Source organism: Alexandromys fortis, unplaced genomic scaffold (assembly GCF_014885135.2).
Source record: "Alexandromys fortis isolate MF-2015 unplaced genomic scaffold, M_Fortis_MF-2015_v1.1 scaffold_8_9099976_23576923, whole genome shotgun sequence".
Lineage (NCBI taxonomy): Eukaryota > Metazoa > Chordata > Mammalia > Rodentia > Cricetidae > Alexandromys > Alexandromys fortis.
Window position 1 is genome coordinate 2404819 of NW_026067899.1, and position 14903 is coordinate 2419721.

Genomic DNA, 14903 nt, shown 5'->3' on the forward strand with positions numbered 1-14903 from the left:
AAGTGTTTCCCCTACAAAAATCTTACATATTTGTGGGATGTTGAAAAATTCTGGAAATACTTTGTGGTACCTATGCCAAGAATTCCGAATTCCCAGATAAACCATGACTAAAGCAAGTTTCAAACGACACGTTCTTAGTGACTAACATCACATGAACTGGGGAACATTCCGAAAAAGCATTCCGTAGCCACGGGTTTGAAGTAGTTTTTAAACTTGTGTTTACGTAGACGGCAGAATGAGAAAAGAGCAAGAGATCCCATCCTTCCACCAAGCTGTGCTTTGCTTAGCGTCAGATGTGGTGTGCTCTTCCTGGATACCAGATGGCACCTTACACAGAGAGCTGGGATTGGAGCACACACCTCACTCCTCATACTGTGGTATCAGCGTTGCTGGAGCAACAGCACCCCCACCCCCACGCACCCTTCGCACGTCAGATCTCTGTGCCTGGACTCAAAGTCATCTGCAGTGGTAGTGCTGACCACAAGCGGGAAAGCAGAAAGAGATGGGGACAACACAAATGTCCTCCTACCTGCCCTTTGAGGCCACCGTCGGTCTCGCCTGAGAGTTTTAGTGTTCCTGTGATGAACTCTCTCTACCTTTTGCCTCCTCTGGTCTCTCCAGTTCTCTCTCTAAGTTTGCACGATACCTTTCACGTTATTTCCCCCACTAAAATCAAAGTGAGTGCATTTCCAAAAACTTGCGACAGGAGGCGGTGTAGGTCCCTGTCACTCTCGTATAGCTACTGTGCAGTCTGCATACACATTCTTTAACCTAACATATGATCTTTTTATCTTTCAATTACAACTATGTAAAAGCATTTTGGAAAGCAAAGAGCAGTACAGTGAGTTTCTGTGAACCCACCACCTCAATTCAACAATTTTTAGCATAATGCCAAGCATCATGCCACTTCTGGATCCAGGATGCATCTTCAGAACATCTGGCTATGAAACAGACAGAGCGTCCCCATTGTTATCTATTGGCAGCTGCTGTGGCTGGGCATGGGAGGCGCTGGCGACTGAGCATGGCCTTACTCCTCGTCCTTACTTTCTTGTCTTCCCTTTCCCTGCTTCTCTTCTGTTGCACATGACCAGGTCTCTCCACCCTCGTGACCCCGTGCTGGCGAGTGGTTGTGTTACTCTATGGCTGTTCCCAAGTTATTACTAAGCACGTTGTTTTTAAATTTCTTGTTTCTCTATTTTGTATATTCCAGGTAACCTAACAGTATGATATAGCAAGAGGTCAATAGATATTGATTATTAGTTCTGTATTAGTTGTGCTTTCATTTCTCTCTTCTCTTTCTTTCTTTTCTTTTCTTTTTCCTGATTTTTGAGGCAGGGTCTCTCAGCATAGCCCTGGCTGTCCTTGCTCTATAAGCCAGGCCTGCCTCTGCCTCCTAAGTGCTGGAACTAAAGGCATGTGCCACCACACCTGACCTCAGCTCTCTTTTCGGTTAACTCCTAATGGAAAGCTCTAAGTTCCTACCTCTTCTGCACCCCTTCCCTTCCTCTTCCCCACCTCCTCATTTTCCTTTTTTTCCTCCTCATCCAACAAGGGCTCACTATATTCATCAGACTGGCCTCAAACAAGATTCTCCTGTCTTTATCGCCCATTATTGGGATTACAGGTGTGCTCATTAACCTGGGGAATAATTCATCTTTAAAAGCCCAAGAGTGTCCAGCCTTCCAGAGGGAAAATAGAGCTCCCCGCCCCCAGGATTAATGTGTTACACTTTCAGAATATTTCACCATAATTAGACCATTGGAATCGAGGGTCAGATCATTCTCCAAGGATCGTTTGTTTCTTAATCTCCTCCCAGACAGCGCCGCTGCTGTGGTGTGGTACTGACATGTATACCCGTGGGAGAAGAGCCAGGGCGGTCAGCTGACTTGACACAAAGGCTCCTGAAGGTCATTGGGTACAAACTGCAGCTTGGGATGCTGATGCAGTCAGAATTCCATCTCAGAGGTCAGGCTGGCACCTTGATAGGACACATGGCACACACTTTCCTTTAGCTGCTGGACTAGTCTGGGCTCAATAGGTGTTCCATAACTACTCAAAGGTGGATGGCAGGCCTCTCACAGGCATTAGCTGAACTAGAGTCCAGAAAGACACTGAAGTATATAGACATTTTTAGAGGGTCATCTGAGTTTTAAGTTCCTGGGAGTCAGAAGCAGGTTTCAGAATAACAATAATAATAATAATAATAATAATAATAATAATAATAATAATAGCAGCAATAACAGCTGTAATAATGGCTGAGATCTGTTGAGTGCTCCTTTTTCTGAGCCATGAGTCTTTTAGAACCTTACCATGTGGATCCATTCAGCCCTCATAACTACCTTAAACACCACACTTGTCTCTAGTGAAGATGAAGGAACAGAGTTACAGACAGATCAAGAAACTGTCGTCCTCCAGACACATCACTTAGTAGTGGTGGAGCCAAGTGTTAGGCCCAGGGCAGTTTGCTTCCAGAGGCCTCTCATCCTCAGCCACAGATCATACGTGCGTGAGTGCTAACGGAGCACATTCGTGGGCATCCAGCACTCAGTAGTTCACAGGCCACAGTTACCTGAGTTTCATAGCGGAGTACAGAGTATATGCTGGAGTAAAGTACTAAGATGTTCTTACGTACTTCTTCCTTTCTGTTTTTGAGACAGAAGCTCACTCTGTGGCCCAAACTGGCCTTGAGCATCCAATCTTCTTGCCTCAGCCACCCAAGTGCTGCGAGCAGAGGGTCGGGTGCCCCGTGCTCAGCACCACACCATTTCCATAGGGGACAGATGACAAACAAAACAGAATCAAGCGCTGCAGTCTTTTGCTTTGATTTAGTGCTGGTTAACTTTTCACAATCAAGTCCTGTCTGTTCTACTTCTACTTGTTTGGACCGATCTTAAGTCGAGTGCAAATCCCAGTGCTGCAGAGCAGATTAATTATGTGTGTATAATATCTAAGAATCTTAAGTATCCAAGAATTTGTGTATTAGAGTTTGATTCCCTTTTAGAGATTGCATGTATTCCAGTGATAATGCTGTATGTGCTTCTGCCCTGCCAGAGCAATTGAGCACCTGTTTGGAAAGGTTCAAAACCAAACAAGTTGCAAATAAAGGAAGAATGAGAGGGGCTTGGAGAAGGCAGAGCTGGGCATGCCAGGCCTTGGGGGCGAGGAACAGGTGGGAGGGTGGGCTTAGAAATTCCCATGTGAGCATGAGCATACCTCACAGGTAGTCAGGCGCCCTTCAGCACAGGATGGGAATTTCAAAGTTCCCCGGTAGTAGTAAGAGCTTGTCACACCTTCTCTAGTTTGAACATGTCTGACTCTGAACCTAAATGTCTTTTTCGTTTACATAGGAACATTCCAGGATCCTTTCTTTATTGCTGTGATTTTGCCTCTGAAGCGGTGGAGCTTGTAAAGGTATGACTTATATAGTCTTGAAAGAGAGGCGTGGGCTGAGGGGGTGGCTGTCAGGAGAGTGCTCATCATGCAAGCAGGAAGACCTGAGTTCAGACCCAGCACCACCATTAAAAAGTCTGGGCATGGCAGCGTGAGCCTGTAATTCCAGCACAGGGGAGCCAGAGACAGGAAGATCCTTGAACTTCTGGTAGCCAACCTAGACAAATCCCTGAGCTCCAAGTTTAATGAGAGACATAAACACAAGATAAAGGGCAATTGAAAAGGATAGCAAACACTCATACACACAAATACACACAAGCATGTATATACACATAAATTAAAAATAAAGAGAGAGCCAGGCGATGGTGTACTAGCACACACCTTTAATCACAACATTTGGGAGGCAGAGACAGATATATTTCTGTGAGTTCAAGGCTAGCCTGGTCTACAGAGTGAATTCCAGGACAGACAGCCAAAGCTATTTAGCGAGATCCTCTCTCAGAAAACAAAACAAACCCAAAAACTAGATAAATGAATAAATAAATAGAGACTTTTAAAAGTTCTAACTCAAGAAGCCTGAAGAGCTTGGTTTAACAGTTAAGAATGCTAATTGGTCTTCCAAAGGGCCTGGATTCAATCCACAGCACCTGAACGGGGCTCACAACTATCTCTTACTCCATTTCCAAGGGTCTAACACCTGCTTCTCAACTCTGTGAGCATCAGGCAGGCACATGGTGCCTAAATATAGACACAGGAGAAATGCCCATACACATAGGATAAATAAGTACATTTAAAATGTGTAAAATGGGGCCTAGAGAGATGGCTCAGTGGTTAAGAACACTTGCTGCCCTTCTAGAGGACCCAGGTTCAATCCCCAGCTCCCACATGGTGGCTCACTGCCATCTATAATGAGATCTGATGTCCTCTTCTGGCCTCTGAAGGCATCAGACACAGGCATGCATGCAGGCAAAACACTTATACACATAAAAATAAATTTAAATTTTTTTTAAAAGGTCTGTTGACTTCTGAGGTGGTTGATTCTTCTGAAATATTTCTGCATCAGGTGCATCTGTGATGATGTTTAGCTGGGCTTTTGCGCTTTCTGGAAGCTGTTTCAACTGATGTTAAAGTATATTACCTATACAGAATGCCTGTTTTTAACCTGGAGAGGTGTCCTAGCTGGACAGATGCTCAGTGGGTAAGAGCACACACTGCTTCTGCGGAAGAGCTGAGTTTGGTTCCCGGGGCACATTCAATGTGACTCGCGGCCACCTAGACCTAGCTCCTGGGAGTCGGTGCCTTCTCACCTCGTGCACAAACCCACACACAGATGTACAGAATTAATCATAAAAATCTTTTTAAATCCAGTCCATGTTCATGTTCATGAATAAGTTCAAAGGATACTGATAATATTAGTCGGTTAATTTTAACAACCACCTACCTACCCCATGTTTTAGTTAAACCTCCAAGAAGAAGCTATCACTCATGCGTGTCTCTAACAGCTTACAAATATAGTCTAGCACATAGTAGGCGCTTGTTAGATTGACATTCTTGAACTAAGAAAACTAAGAAGCTTTGGGAACCCGGGCTTCCTGAACAAACCGTGAATGCTGGTTCGCCCTCCTTAGGATGAAGAGTCGGCAGTGAACGGAAGGAAATTCTGTCACATAGAATGCAGGGAGATGGCTCTGTCAGAAGAGCACTCGCCTTGCGAGCCCGAGGACCCGAGTTCAGCTCCTCAGACGGAGAAGGCTGGGTGTGTTGACCACGCTTGTGATCCCAGCCCTGGGCCAGCAGACACAGACAGAGCCCTGAGTTCATGGCCAACCAGCCTAGCCTGTTAGACCAGTACCAGGTCAGGTGAACTGAACTTGAGGAAAGACAGCTGAGGTTGTTCGGTGACCTCCATACACACGTGTCCACCTTCATACACGTGTATTACTGTACACACAAACACGTGACTACAAACAAACCACAAAAAAGTGTGCTAAACATTTAAGTAAAACTTTCAAAAGTTAACACTGGCTGGGCCAGGTGATAGAACACACTTTTAATCCCAGTGCTTAAGAGGCCAAGGTAGATCTCTGAGTTTGAAGCCAGCCTGGTCTACATAGTGAGTTCCAGGACAGCCAGTGCTACTCAGAGAAACCCTGTCTCAAAAAAGAAAAAAAAAATAGCTAATGCTAAAAGTTAGTTTTGGACAATAATAGTGTTTATTACAGACATTTCTCAAAACAATGCATAGAGAAGGCAAATATACCAGTAATCACATTTCCCAGGATAATGGGGTTTGATGTCTCTCCTTCTGCTGCTGATTCCATAGACAGATCCTGTGGAATAAGTTTCACCCAATGCTGTCTACAAATAGCCTTACTCACCTGCCTCGCACAGCATCCCATCTCAGAGTGCAAGAGAGCGGCTTTCAGTAGTAGAGCTGTGTGACTGTGGCAGGGCTCTAACTGGTGTTAATAATAAAAACCCAGAGTCAGATGTAAGGGGGTGAAAGCTGAGAGATGAGAGAAGCAGTGCAGCCAGCCACTAGAGAGCCTTTTACCTCTGCCAACCCCTCAGACTGAAGGGGAGGTCCTGTCTACCAGTCCTCAGGCTGTATGGTCAGACTGCATCCTCAGACTGCACTGAGCCCATCTCCCACCTTATATTCCTCTCTCCTCAGATCCATGTCGCTCCTGTCTCCACCTCCCCAGTGCTGGGATTAAAGGCACGGGATCCCGAGTGCTGGGATCACCTTGTATGAGCTCTGTTTCTCTTTTAGACAGATTCAATCTCCTGTAGCCCTGGGTGGTCTTGAACTCACAGAGATCCACCTGCCTCTGCCTCCCGAGTGCTGGGATCAAATACCATCTGGCTTTGTTTTTGTTGTTTTAGGGCAGCTTGAAATAAGTTATAGAGTACTGAACCAGGAATGAAGTTTATTCAAGTTCACAGAGAAAAGATGCCTGAGAGAAAAAAAAAATGTTTATTACAAGTATTTATTTTGTGGGGAGAGAACATACATGTCGGGCTGATGTGGAGATGAGAGAACAGTTTGGGGGGTCAGTTCTCTTTCCACCATGTGAGTCCCGGCTACAAGCACCTCTACCAACCAGGCCATCTCACTGGTCCAAGAAAGGATTTAAAAAAAAAAAATAGCCTTTATTTGAAAAAAGATAAGGAAAAAAAACAAACCAAAACCCCTCTGGAGGCCCGCTAACTCCTGCCACCGTTTGTTCCTCCGCCGGGACAGTCGCATGCGTCCTACAGTGAGGCCCACTGTTGTGCCTTCCTCCACGATGTGTGCGATGACGGCTTGGCCTACCCCTTCCCGGACGGGATCCTGGACATCGTTCTCCTGGTCTTTGTGCTCTCTTCTATTCACCCTGACAGGTAAAGGAAGACGAAAGGGCAAAGCTGGCGGGGAAAGCTCCTTTCTCAGCCGTGGCTCTTAGAACTAGCAAAGCAAACATGACAATCCCTGAATTTATTATCTAGTGAACTCCTTTGTGTTTAACATGCAGCCTTTTAAATGCAGCCTCTCCTGCCTTTACACTTTTAAGAAAGGAACCGGTCAGATGCTTCATTAGCAAGCTTTCTGTCGCTGTCGGAATGAAGCGAGCACATTCTGGAGAGACACATACCTATTAGAAGTGACAGCGCTTCAAGGAAATTACAGATGCAGAGCAGCCTGATAGACTCCCAGGAGGGAGATTGTACGGGAGATCAGAAACAAACATCTTTGACGTAGCATCCTCTCGAGTGATTCAATTGTATGGGCATGGGTTTGTGTGTGTGAGTGTGTTACTGTGAGTTAACCTTGCGATCTTGTGCATGTCGACATGTGCTCTTCTACTGAGTGTCCCTGGTCCCCTGAGTATGACTTAGGTTCTTATGTGTATATGATGATGGTTTTCATTTTTGATTTAGCCTGTGTAGCCTGTGCTGACCTTGAACTCTCTATCCAGTCCAGACTGACCTCAAACTCCTAGTGACCCCCCTGCCTCAACTTCCCCACTGCTGAGATTACAGGCCTGCACCACCATGCCCACCCACAGGACTTGTACTTCTATGAGATTTCACAGCCCCCGAGAAGAGGGCACGTCTGCATCCGATCCCTTTTGTGTGATAATGTAATACCTTCCCACAGAAACGTGAGTCCTACATGCTAAGCTGCTAGGCCCCTTGCTGGCTTTTTGGTTCCCATCTGTAGAAGAGACTTTATTACTTAGTGAGGGAAAATTTGATTCCCAAATCAATCAGAAAGGAAGTTATATTTATACCTGATGCATAGATTAGGTTCCCTCTCGAGTTCCGCAGTGTCTTTCTTTCCTGATAATGTGCTCATCTGTTGGCACAGTTGCGGAGTAGCCCAAGTGCCTGCGCTGGGGTTGCTTCTGTGGAGGAATAATTAGAAGGATGATGTAGGTGATGAAGAACCAGATTTCTTACGGGTCCTTAAAACAGGAAATGCATAGATTCTAAATAAGACTGTAGAAAGACTATTTGAGATTTGTTCTGATAATGTATTTTATCGTGATTTGAATTGAATATTAATAAGAAGGAGAAATAGATATCTTAGAATGATTGCTTTTATAATAAAGCATTCACTCTGTTTATTATAAAATTCAAATGTATCATGTCAGCACAACTTTTTTGCCTATATGAAAATGATCTAAAAATAAGGTAGAATGATCTGGGTGTAGTGGTGTGCGCCTGTGGGCCAGCTACTCGGGTGATTAAGGCACAAGGCACTGAGCCCCGGTGTTTGAGACCAACCTGGACAACACAAAGAAACAGCACCTTGAGGCATTTTAACTAAATAATAGTGAGGTGAGCCAATCGAAGAGAGGCAATAAAAATAAATAGTTCAGCAGTGTCTTCAGGGTCACTGAGGACTGTAACTGTGCGTGTGTACCCACGAGCATTCGAGAAGAGCAACTCATTGGCAGCAGTTCAGCTAGATCCTGAGTCTGGGGGTGGCAGCTTAGATGGAAGTAACTCCTAGGAGACTACAGAAGAGAGCTGCCTTTCTGTCACTGAATAAAGGAAAAAGTAAGAGACTTCCTGGAAATGAAAGCAGACTGGGGAGTCCACAAACTGGGGAGTTTTTGTTGTCTGTCTGTTTTTATCTCTTTTCCTTTCCTCTCGCTGTCCAGCGCCAGGTAAGGACAGCAGTCAACTGAAGTGCACAAAAGAAAGAAAGGGTTGGGCATCCCAGCACGCGGAGAGGCAGGTGGAGCTCTGCGAGTTCTAGGCCAGTCCAGGATACTGAGAGCTTGTCTCAAAAAAAAAAAAAAAAAAAAAAAAAAAAAAAAAAAAAAAAAAAAAAAAAAAAAAAAAAAAAAGCAGAGCCGTGATGATTAATATCAATTGTAAACTTGGCAGAATCTAGAATTACCCAGGAGGGGGTGGTGGCAAGTGTTAGTCGTCCCAGCTTTCATGAGGTGGAGGTAAAAAGATCACGAGTTTAAGTGAGTTTGAGGCCATCCTGGAGTATGTGAGGCTCTGCCTCAAAGGAAGAAAACTAAGAAGAAGAAAAGAACTAATGACCATTTATGCTCCAGAATGCAATATTTTGTGACTCTGCTTCAAAAAGAACCAAAACCCCAAGGCTGAAATGTAGCCCTGTCGGGAAAATGCCTAGCATGCAGAGACCCTGGTTTGGTCTGCAGCACCATATAAATCATATGTGGTTACATGGAGTGACCCGTCTTACTGTGCGAGGGGCCGTGCCCTGGCCAGTGAATTCCAGACTATGTAAGACAGCGAGCTGAGCGCTAGTGTGCTTCATGGTTCTCTGCTTTCTGACTGGACGGGGTGTGACCAAGCGTATCAAGCTCCTGACTCCTTGATTTCCCCATGGTAGTCTGTAACCTGCACTATGACCCAGAATAAACCCTCTCTCTCTGAAGTTGCTCCTGTCAAAGTGTGTTATCACAGCACCAGGGAAAGCAGCCAGGATGGGCTTTGTCCTGTTCCTCTTCTCTGCTGCGTCCCCAGCGTGGTCCCCAGGAGCCTGAGAGGACGTGGAGTGTCAGGAGAGCAGCCCCCACTCCTGCTGTCTGCACAGACGCCCCTGTTATGTGAGGCTTTACATGGTGGCTGCAGAGCGAGGCGCATCGTTTGTTTTCCCTGCATTTTTGTCATTCTTTTTTTGCTAATAATTCCAGATATTTTGCTCTGTACATAATACATTTACCTTGAAATTATATTTTTTAAGATTTACATTTTTTTATTGTCAGAGAGCAAGGATGTAAGCACGGCATGAAAATGACCTGAGATGAAAGAGAAAATCATTTTCCCTTCGTGTATTTATGCTTCTTTCTCTTTTTCTTGAGCTCAGAGTCTTACCCAGGCTACTGGTAAGCCAGCGTGCTTCCCTGGAGCTTGGTAGTGTGGACGTTAGTGCCATCAATACAGCAGCGTATATTCCAGTTTTTAAAAAGAGCTTTTCACCTAAACATGCGATCTCTTTCTGCCACATTTCTCCCTGTTCAGACTTAATTTTATAGCAGCTTTTATTTTCTGCCTTTCTGCTTTTTCTTTCTTTCTGTTTTTTTTTTTTTAAATCTTATTTTGTTTTGGTTTGCATTTTGTTTTTCAAGACAGGGTTTCTCTGTATTACTCTGGCTGTCCTGGAACACACTCTGACCTGGCTGGCCTTGAACTCACAGAGATTTGCCTGCCTCTGGCTCCCAAGTGCTGGGATTAAAGGCATGCACCACCACCTCCTGGCTGCTTTATAATAATATAGAAGCTGGATTTCACCCACTAATCCACTAAATGTTGTTTTATAAGATTTTTAAATTACGTATATCTGCCTGTGTGTGTGTGTGTGTGTCTGTGTGTCTGTGATGTGTATGTGGTCCTGTGTGCTCCACAGCATGTATGTGGAGGCCAGAGGACTACTCTGTATTGTCAGTTCTCCTTTTCCATACTTACATGGGTCCGAGGGATCCAACTCAAGTTGCCAGCATTTGTGGCAAATGCTTTTACCAGCTGAACCGTCATGGCAGCCATGAATGTTGTCTAAATGAAAGGAATTTATAAATTATCTGAACTAGCCTCATCTTTTCAAAACAAGAAAGCCTGGCAACTTCAGTTGGCTTAAAGCAAAGACACATCTGGGTGTGGTGGCTTAGTGTGTAACACTACCAGGAGGCTGAGGCAGAAGGACAAATGCAAGTTCGAGCTTGCCTACGTAATGAGTTCCAGACCACTTTGGGCTACAGTGTAAAACCCTGTCTTAAAAGCCAACATCAAATAAACAAACAGAAAAGAGATAACAAAGGCTTGCTGTGTAGGCTGCCATTTCCCTTCCCCACCTCAGCAGGCAGTGACAAGAAGTTCTGTATCCGATTGTCATTCCTACTGGGCTCCATGAGTCCTGTCCATTGGAGCTCTTTGGGCAGCTAATGCCAGCCACTCAGCATCGGTAGAAGGCCCGAATCTTTCTGGCCCATCAAACACAGACCATGAACACAGAACCCAAAAGCTACATCAAGATTTGGTTTAAGAGTCATATTTGATTGCATGCTGCAGAAGCAGGACGAGGAATTAACAAGAATAAAACAGAGCCTCCCGGTATTAAGCTGGGAATTGGAATGTGAGTACAGTCGAAATAGGCCAAGAATGACTGAGGACCCAGTTCAGATTCCGAGAACCCAGCTGAAAACCCAGACAGCCACAGATATGCCTATAATCATGGCATTCAGGAGGCAGAGACAAGACCTGGGAGCAAGGTGGCTGTTAGGTGAGAGACCCTGCACAGTGTCAGCTGTGGGCTTATACACATAGTGGACGTGTGTGTGCATTCTCATGAGTACTATACATGCACACACAGAAAGAAGGGGGGGGGGCAGGCAGGAAGGCAGGCCATCCAGGAGATGGATTAACATGGAGGAAAGGTATTCAGCTGTGTAAATTTGGGGTGGCTCTGGCATATTGTTTTATTTCGCAGAAAATGAACCTGTGTCTCCTACTGTATTTAATGGCAGAAATCTTAGTGGATGGGTGGGTGAGTTGTCTGTTCAGTTTGAGACAGGGTCTCACAGTGTGACTGAGGCTCGCCTGATACTTGGGCCCCAGACTTGGCTGGTCTGGAACCCAAGATCCTCCTGCTATAGCCCCGGAGTCTGGGATCGCAGGTTTGTGGTTTGCAGTTCAGCTTTGACAGGATATCAAGCTCTTAAGCTCCCAGCTGAGTTCAGCGATGTGGGACGTCCCTCTGTATATGTGTTGCTTTTATTGGTTAGTGAATAAGGCTGCTTTGGCCTGTGGCAGGACAGTATATAGCCAGGCTGGAAGAGACACATAGAGTAGGCGGACTCAAAGAGACACCATGTAGATGCTGAAGGAGGCAGATGCCATGTAGTTGCCCAAGAGGCAAGAGGTAACAAACCATGAGCCTCATGGTAAAATACAAATAATAAAAATAGCTTGATTTAAGATATAAGGGCTACTTAGAAATACGCTTGAGCCATTGGTCAATGTTATAATTAATATAGTTTCTGTGTGATTATTTGGGTTTGGAAGGCTGGAAATGAACGAGCAGTCTCCTCTTGCAGCTTAGCTCTCAAAACACTAGACTTCTGAATTCAGTTCCTTTGGATACTTTGTTTTTACGGGTTTGTTTTTCTGTTTTATTTTGTTTTTTTAGGTTTTTGTTTGTTTATTTTTGTGGTTTGTTTTCTTTTGCTTTTCTGTTACATGTATGATTTCTTTGGCTTATTGAGATCTTGTTATTCTGTCTTCAGGAAGGTTGGCCCTAGCGTATAAGATATTTCCACACAGGAAGGTTGGCCCTAGCGTATAAAACGTTTCATACAGGAAGGTTGGCCCTAGCGTATAAAACGTTTCATACAGGAAGGTTGGCCCTAGCGTATAAAACGTTTCATACAGGAAGGTTGGCCCTAGCGTATAAAACGTTTCCATGCAGGTTATTTCACTTTGTTTTCCAAGGATGCAAGCTGTTGTTGACCGGCTGTCCAGGCTGCTGAAGCCTGGGGGAATGCTATTATTTCGGGATCTTGGAAGATATGATAATGCTCAGCTGCGTTTTAAAAAAGGTAATAGGAGCTGGAGGGGTAGCTCAGTGGTTAGGTGCTCTTGAAGAAGACAGGGGTTTGGTTACCAGCACCCACACCAGGCAGCTCACCTATAACTGCAGCTCTGGGGATCCAGTCCCCTCTTCTGGTGTCATTAGGCAACCACACACATGTGCGTATACCCATATACAGACACATATTTACATAAATAAAAATAAACTTTTAAAAGCTAATAGTATACTCAGTTCTCAGTTATTTGAATGTGTTTTGAGAATATAAAAATATCTCCTGTCAAATTATTTTGGTTTATCTTGTTTTAAGGAACTATCAAATTTTTCTTTATTATTATTATTTTTAGGGCGTTGTTTATCTGAAAATTTTTATGTCCGAGGAGATGGTACCAGAGCCTATTTCTTTACGAAAGGTATGCGGTATGCTGCTCTATCACCCAGGTCAATGAAGAGCTGTGAGACTCCTCAGATAATCGCTTGCAGGGAGGTCCTCAGACACTGTGAACACGAGGACTCAGGGCGACACCGCTGTCTTCATGCCCTGGCGCTCACAGTGGCTCTGCAGAAAAGCGTGCAGATGGCCTCTGCCTCCTAATCTTCCAGCTAAAATCCCTTCTAAAGGGCCGCTTGCTCCACTCTTACGCTAGAGTGCCGGTGCAGGGTGCAGTTTGGGGATAGTGTTAGCCTGGATATGAAAAGAATTGATACTCTGCCCCAGCCATGGGAGAAAATTGGACTTTTCTAAGTCTAAAGAAAATTAGTTCTCACTAGTCAATTTCTTGACTTAAACAAGTACTTCTGACAGCGCCAGGTGGATCCTGCAGCCAAGGAGTTCCCCAAACTTAAAAAACCTTGTCATTTTGGGTTGGAAAACAAAGGCTTGTGAAGTAGACACGTTTTAAAATACTGAAAGCTCCAGCCATAGCTCAACTCACGATAATCTCCTGATCCTGATGGCCCTTAAGCCTGTTCATACTTGCAGTATATGGGGGACATAAGAGAGCCCCACTTGGTTTTGTGGGTTTTCTTCACCCAGCTGTGTAGTGCTTCTTGGTATAAACGACTCGGATGAACAGTACTCCATGGTGTCTTACTGGTCCTTACCTCCTCTCTCCCCTATCACGTGTTAGATCTTTGACAGCTACTTTTGTCTCAAAGGGGAAATCCACCGCATGTTCTGCGAGGCTGGATTACATGAAAAGCAAAATCTGGTCGATCATCGCTTGCAAGTTAACAGGAAAAAGCAGGTGGCGATGCACCGAGTGTGGGTCCAGGGAAAGTTCCAGAAGCCATTGCCCTGGACTCAGAGGAACTGAAGTTAGCATGTTCACCCCTTTCTCGTGACTGAGCTGTGTGTCATGGTAAGGTATGAAACCAGGGTGAGATGTTGGCTTCTTTGCAGAGCCGATGAGAAGAGCGTCTGCAGCCCTGATGCTCTGTTGTCTGGGCTCTGAGGACATTCTAAGTGCCCAGAAGTGACCTGAAGGATGGCCGACCCTTGTTTCAGAACTTGAAATGCATGTTTGTTTGATCTTGTTTCATCTAGCCACGTTCCCTTTGAATTAAATTACTGATATAAGGCATATAGTTTTGGAAAATGTAACCTGTCCATTTTTTTTTTAGAAGTGGAAAAAATTGTCTTCTTTATTATTGGGTGTGGTAAAGCACTCCCAAAGAGTCGAACTCCCCTCTCTGTCAGTCAGTAGCAGGGAGCAGAGCGCCTTGCTTTTAGGGAACTTGCAAGCCCAGGATGAAGGTTTATTGTTTTTTTGTTTTGGTCAAATGTATTTTCTCCAAACCCCCCCCCTTTTTTTATCCCTCTCCCCATACTAATGTCTGAGATACAATTTTGGTTTCTCTTCCTTTCCAAAGATGGGGAAGCGTGGCCCCTGTCAAGTCACTTTCAGGCTCTTCTTAGATGTGCAGATCGCTGTGACACCTGTCAGTTTTCATGCCAGCTCGACACAGTCCAGCCTTGCCTGGGAAGCGTCTCCAGACTGTCAGTTGTCTGGGAGTTTGCCTTGATTATGTCACCTGATGTGAGCAGAGCTCCTGTGGCAGGCAGTGCCATTCCCTAGGCTGGGACCCTGAACTGAGGAAGAGTGGAAGCAATGAACTGAGCCCTGGCTCACCTGGGCTCGTTCTCTCTCTGCTCTTGACTGTGGATGTGACCAGCCGCTTCCTGTTCCCGACTACCCTGTTGTAACCTGCTGGACTCTAATCTGGATTTGTGAGCATTTAAAATAAACCCGTTCCCCCCAAGTTGCTTTTGTTGGAGTACTTTGTTTTATTTTATTTTATAGGTATGGGTTTTACCTGAATGTATGTCTGTGCACCATGTACATGCCTAGTGCCTAGGCCATCAGTATCTCTGCTTGCAGAGGGTGTTTGTTGTGGAATCATCTTTTCGTACACATGAAGATGTGTCATTTTGATTGGCTTAATACAAAACTGAATGGCC

General features: G+C 44.9%; 1 protein-coding gene across 7 annotated transcripts in view; it reads left to right on the forward strand.

Annotated features, from left to right (window-relative positions):
- Positions 1–14697, forward strand: part of Mettl8 (methyltransferase 8, tRNA N3-cytidine) — a 69079-nt gene extending 54382 nt beyond the window's left edge. Inside the window, exons 6-11 of one of the 7 annotated variants that reach the window (XM_050122125.1) lie at positions 3348–3411; positions 6635–6774; positions 12346–12452; positions 12790–12855; positions 13601–13803; positions 14315–14695. In XM_050122125.1, coding sequence (XP_049978082.1) covers positions 3348–3411; positions 6635–6774; positions 12346–12452; positions 12790–12855; positions 13601–13758 — 535 coding nt within the window. In that variant the 3' untranslated portion in view covers positions 13759–13803; positions 14315–14695. The other 6 variants (XM_050122118.1, XR_007588747.1, XM_050122130.1 and 3 more) reach the window with 6 other exon arrangements.
- Positions 14698–14903: the final 206 nt, after the last annotated feature.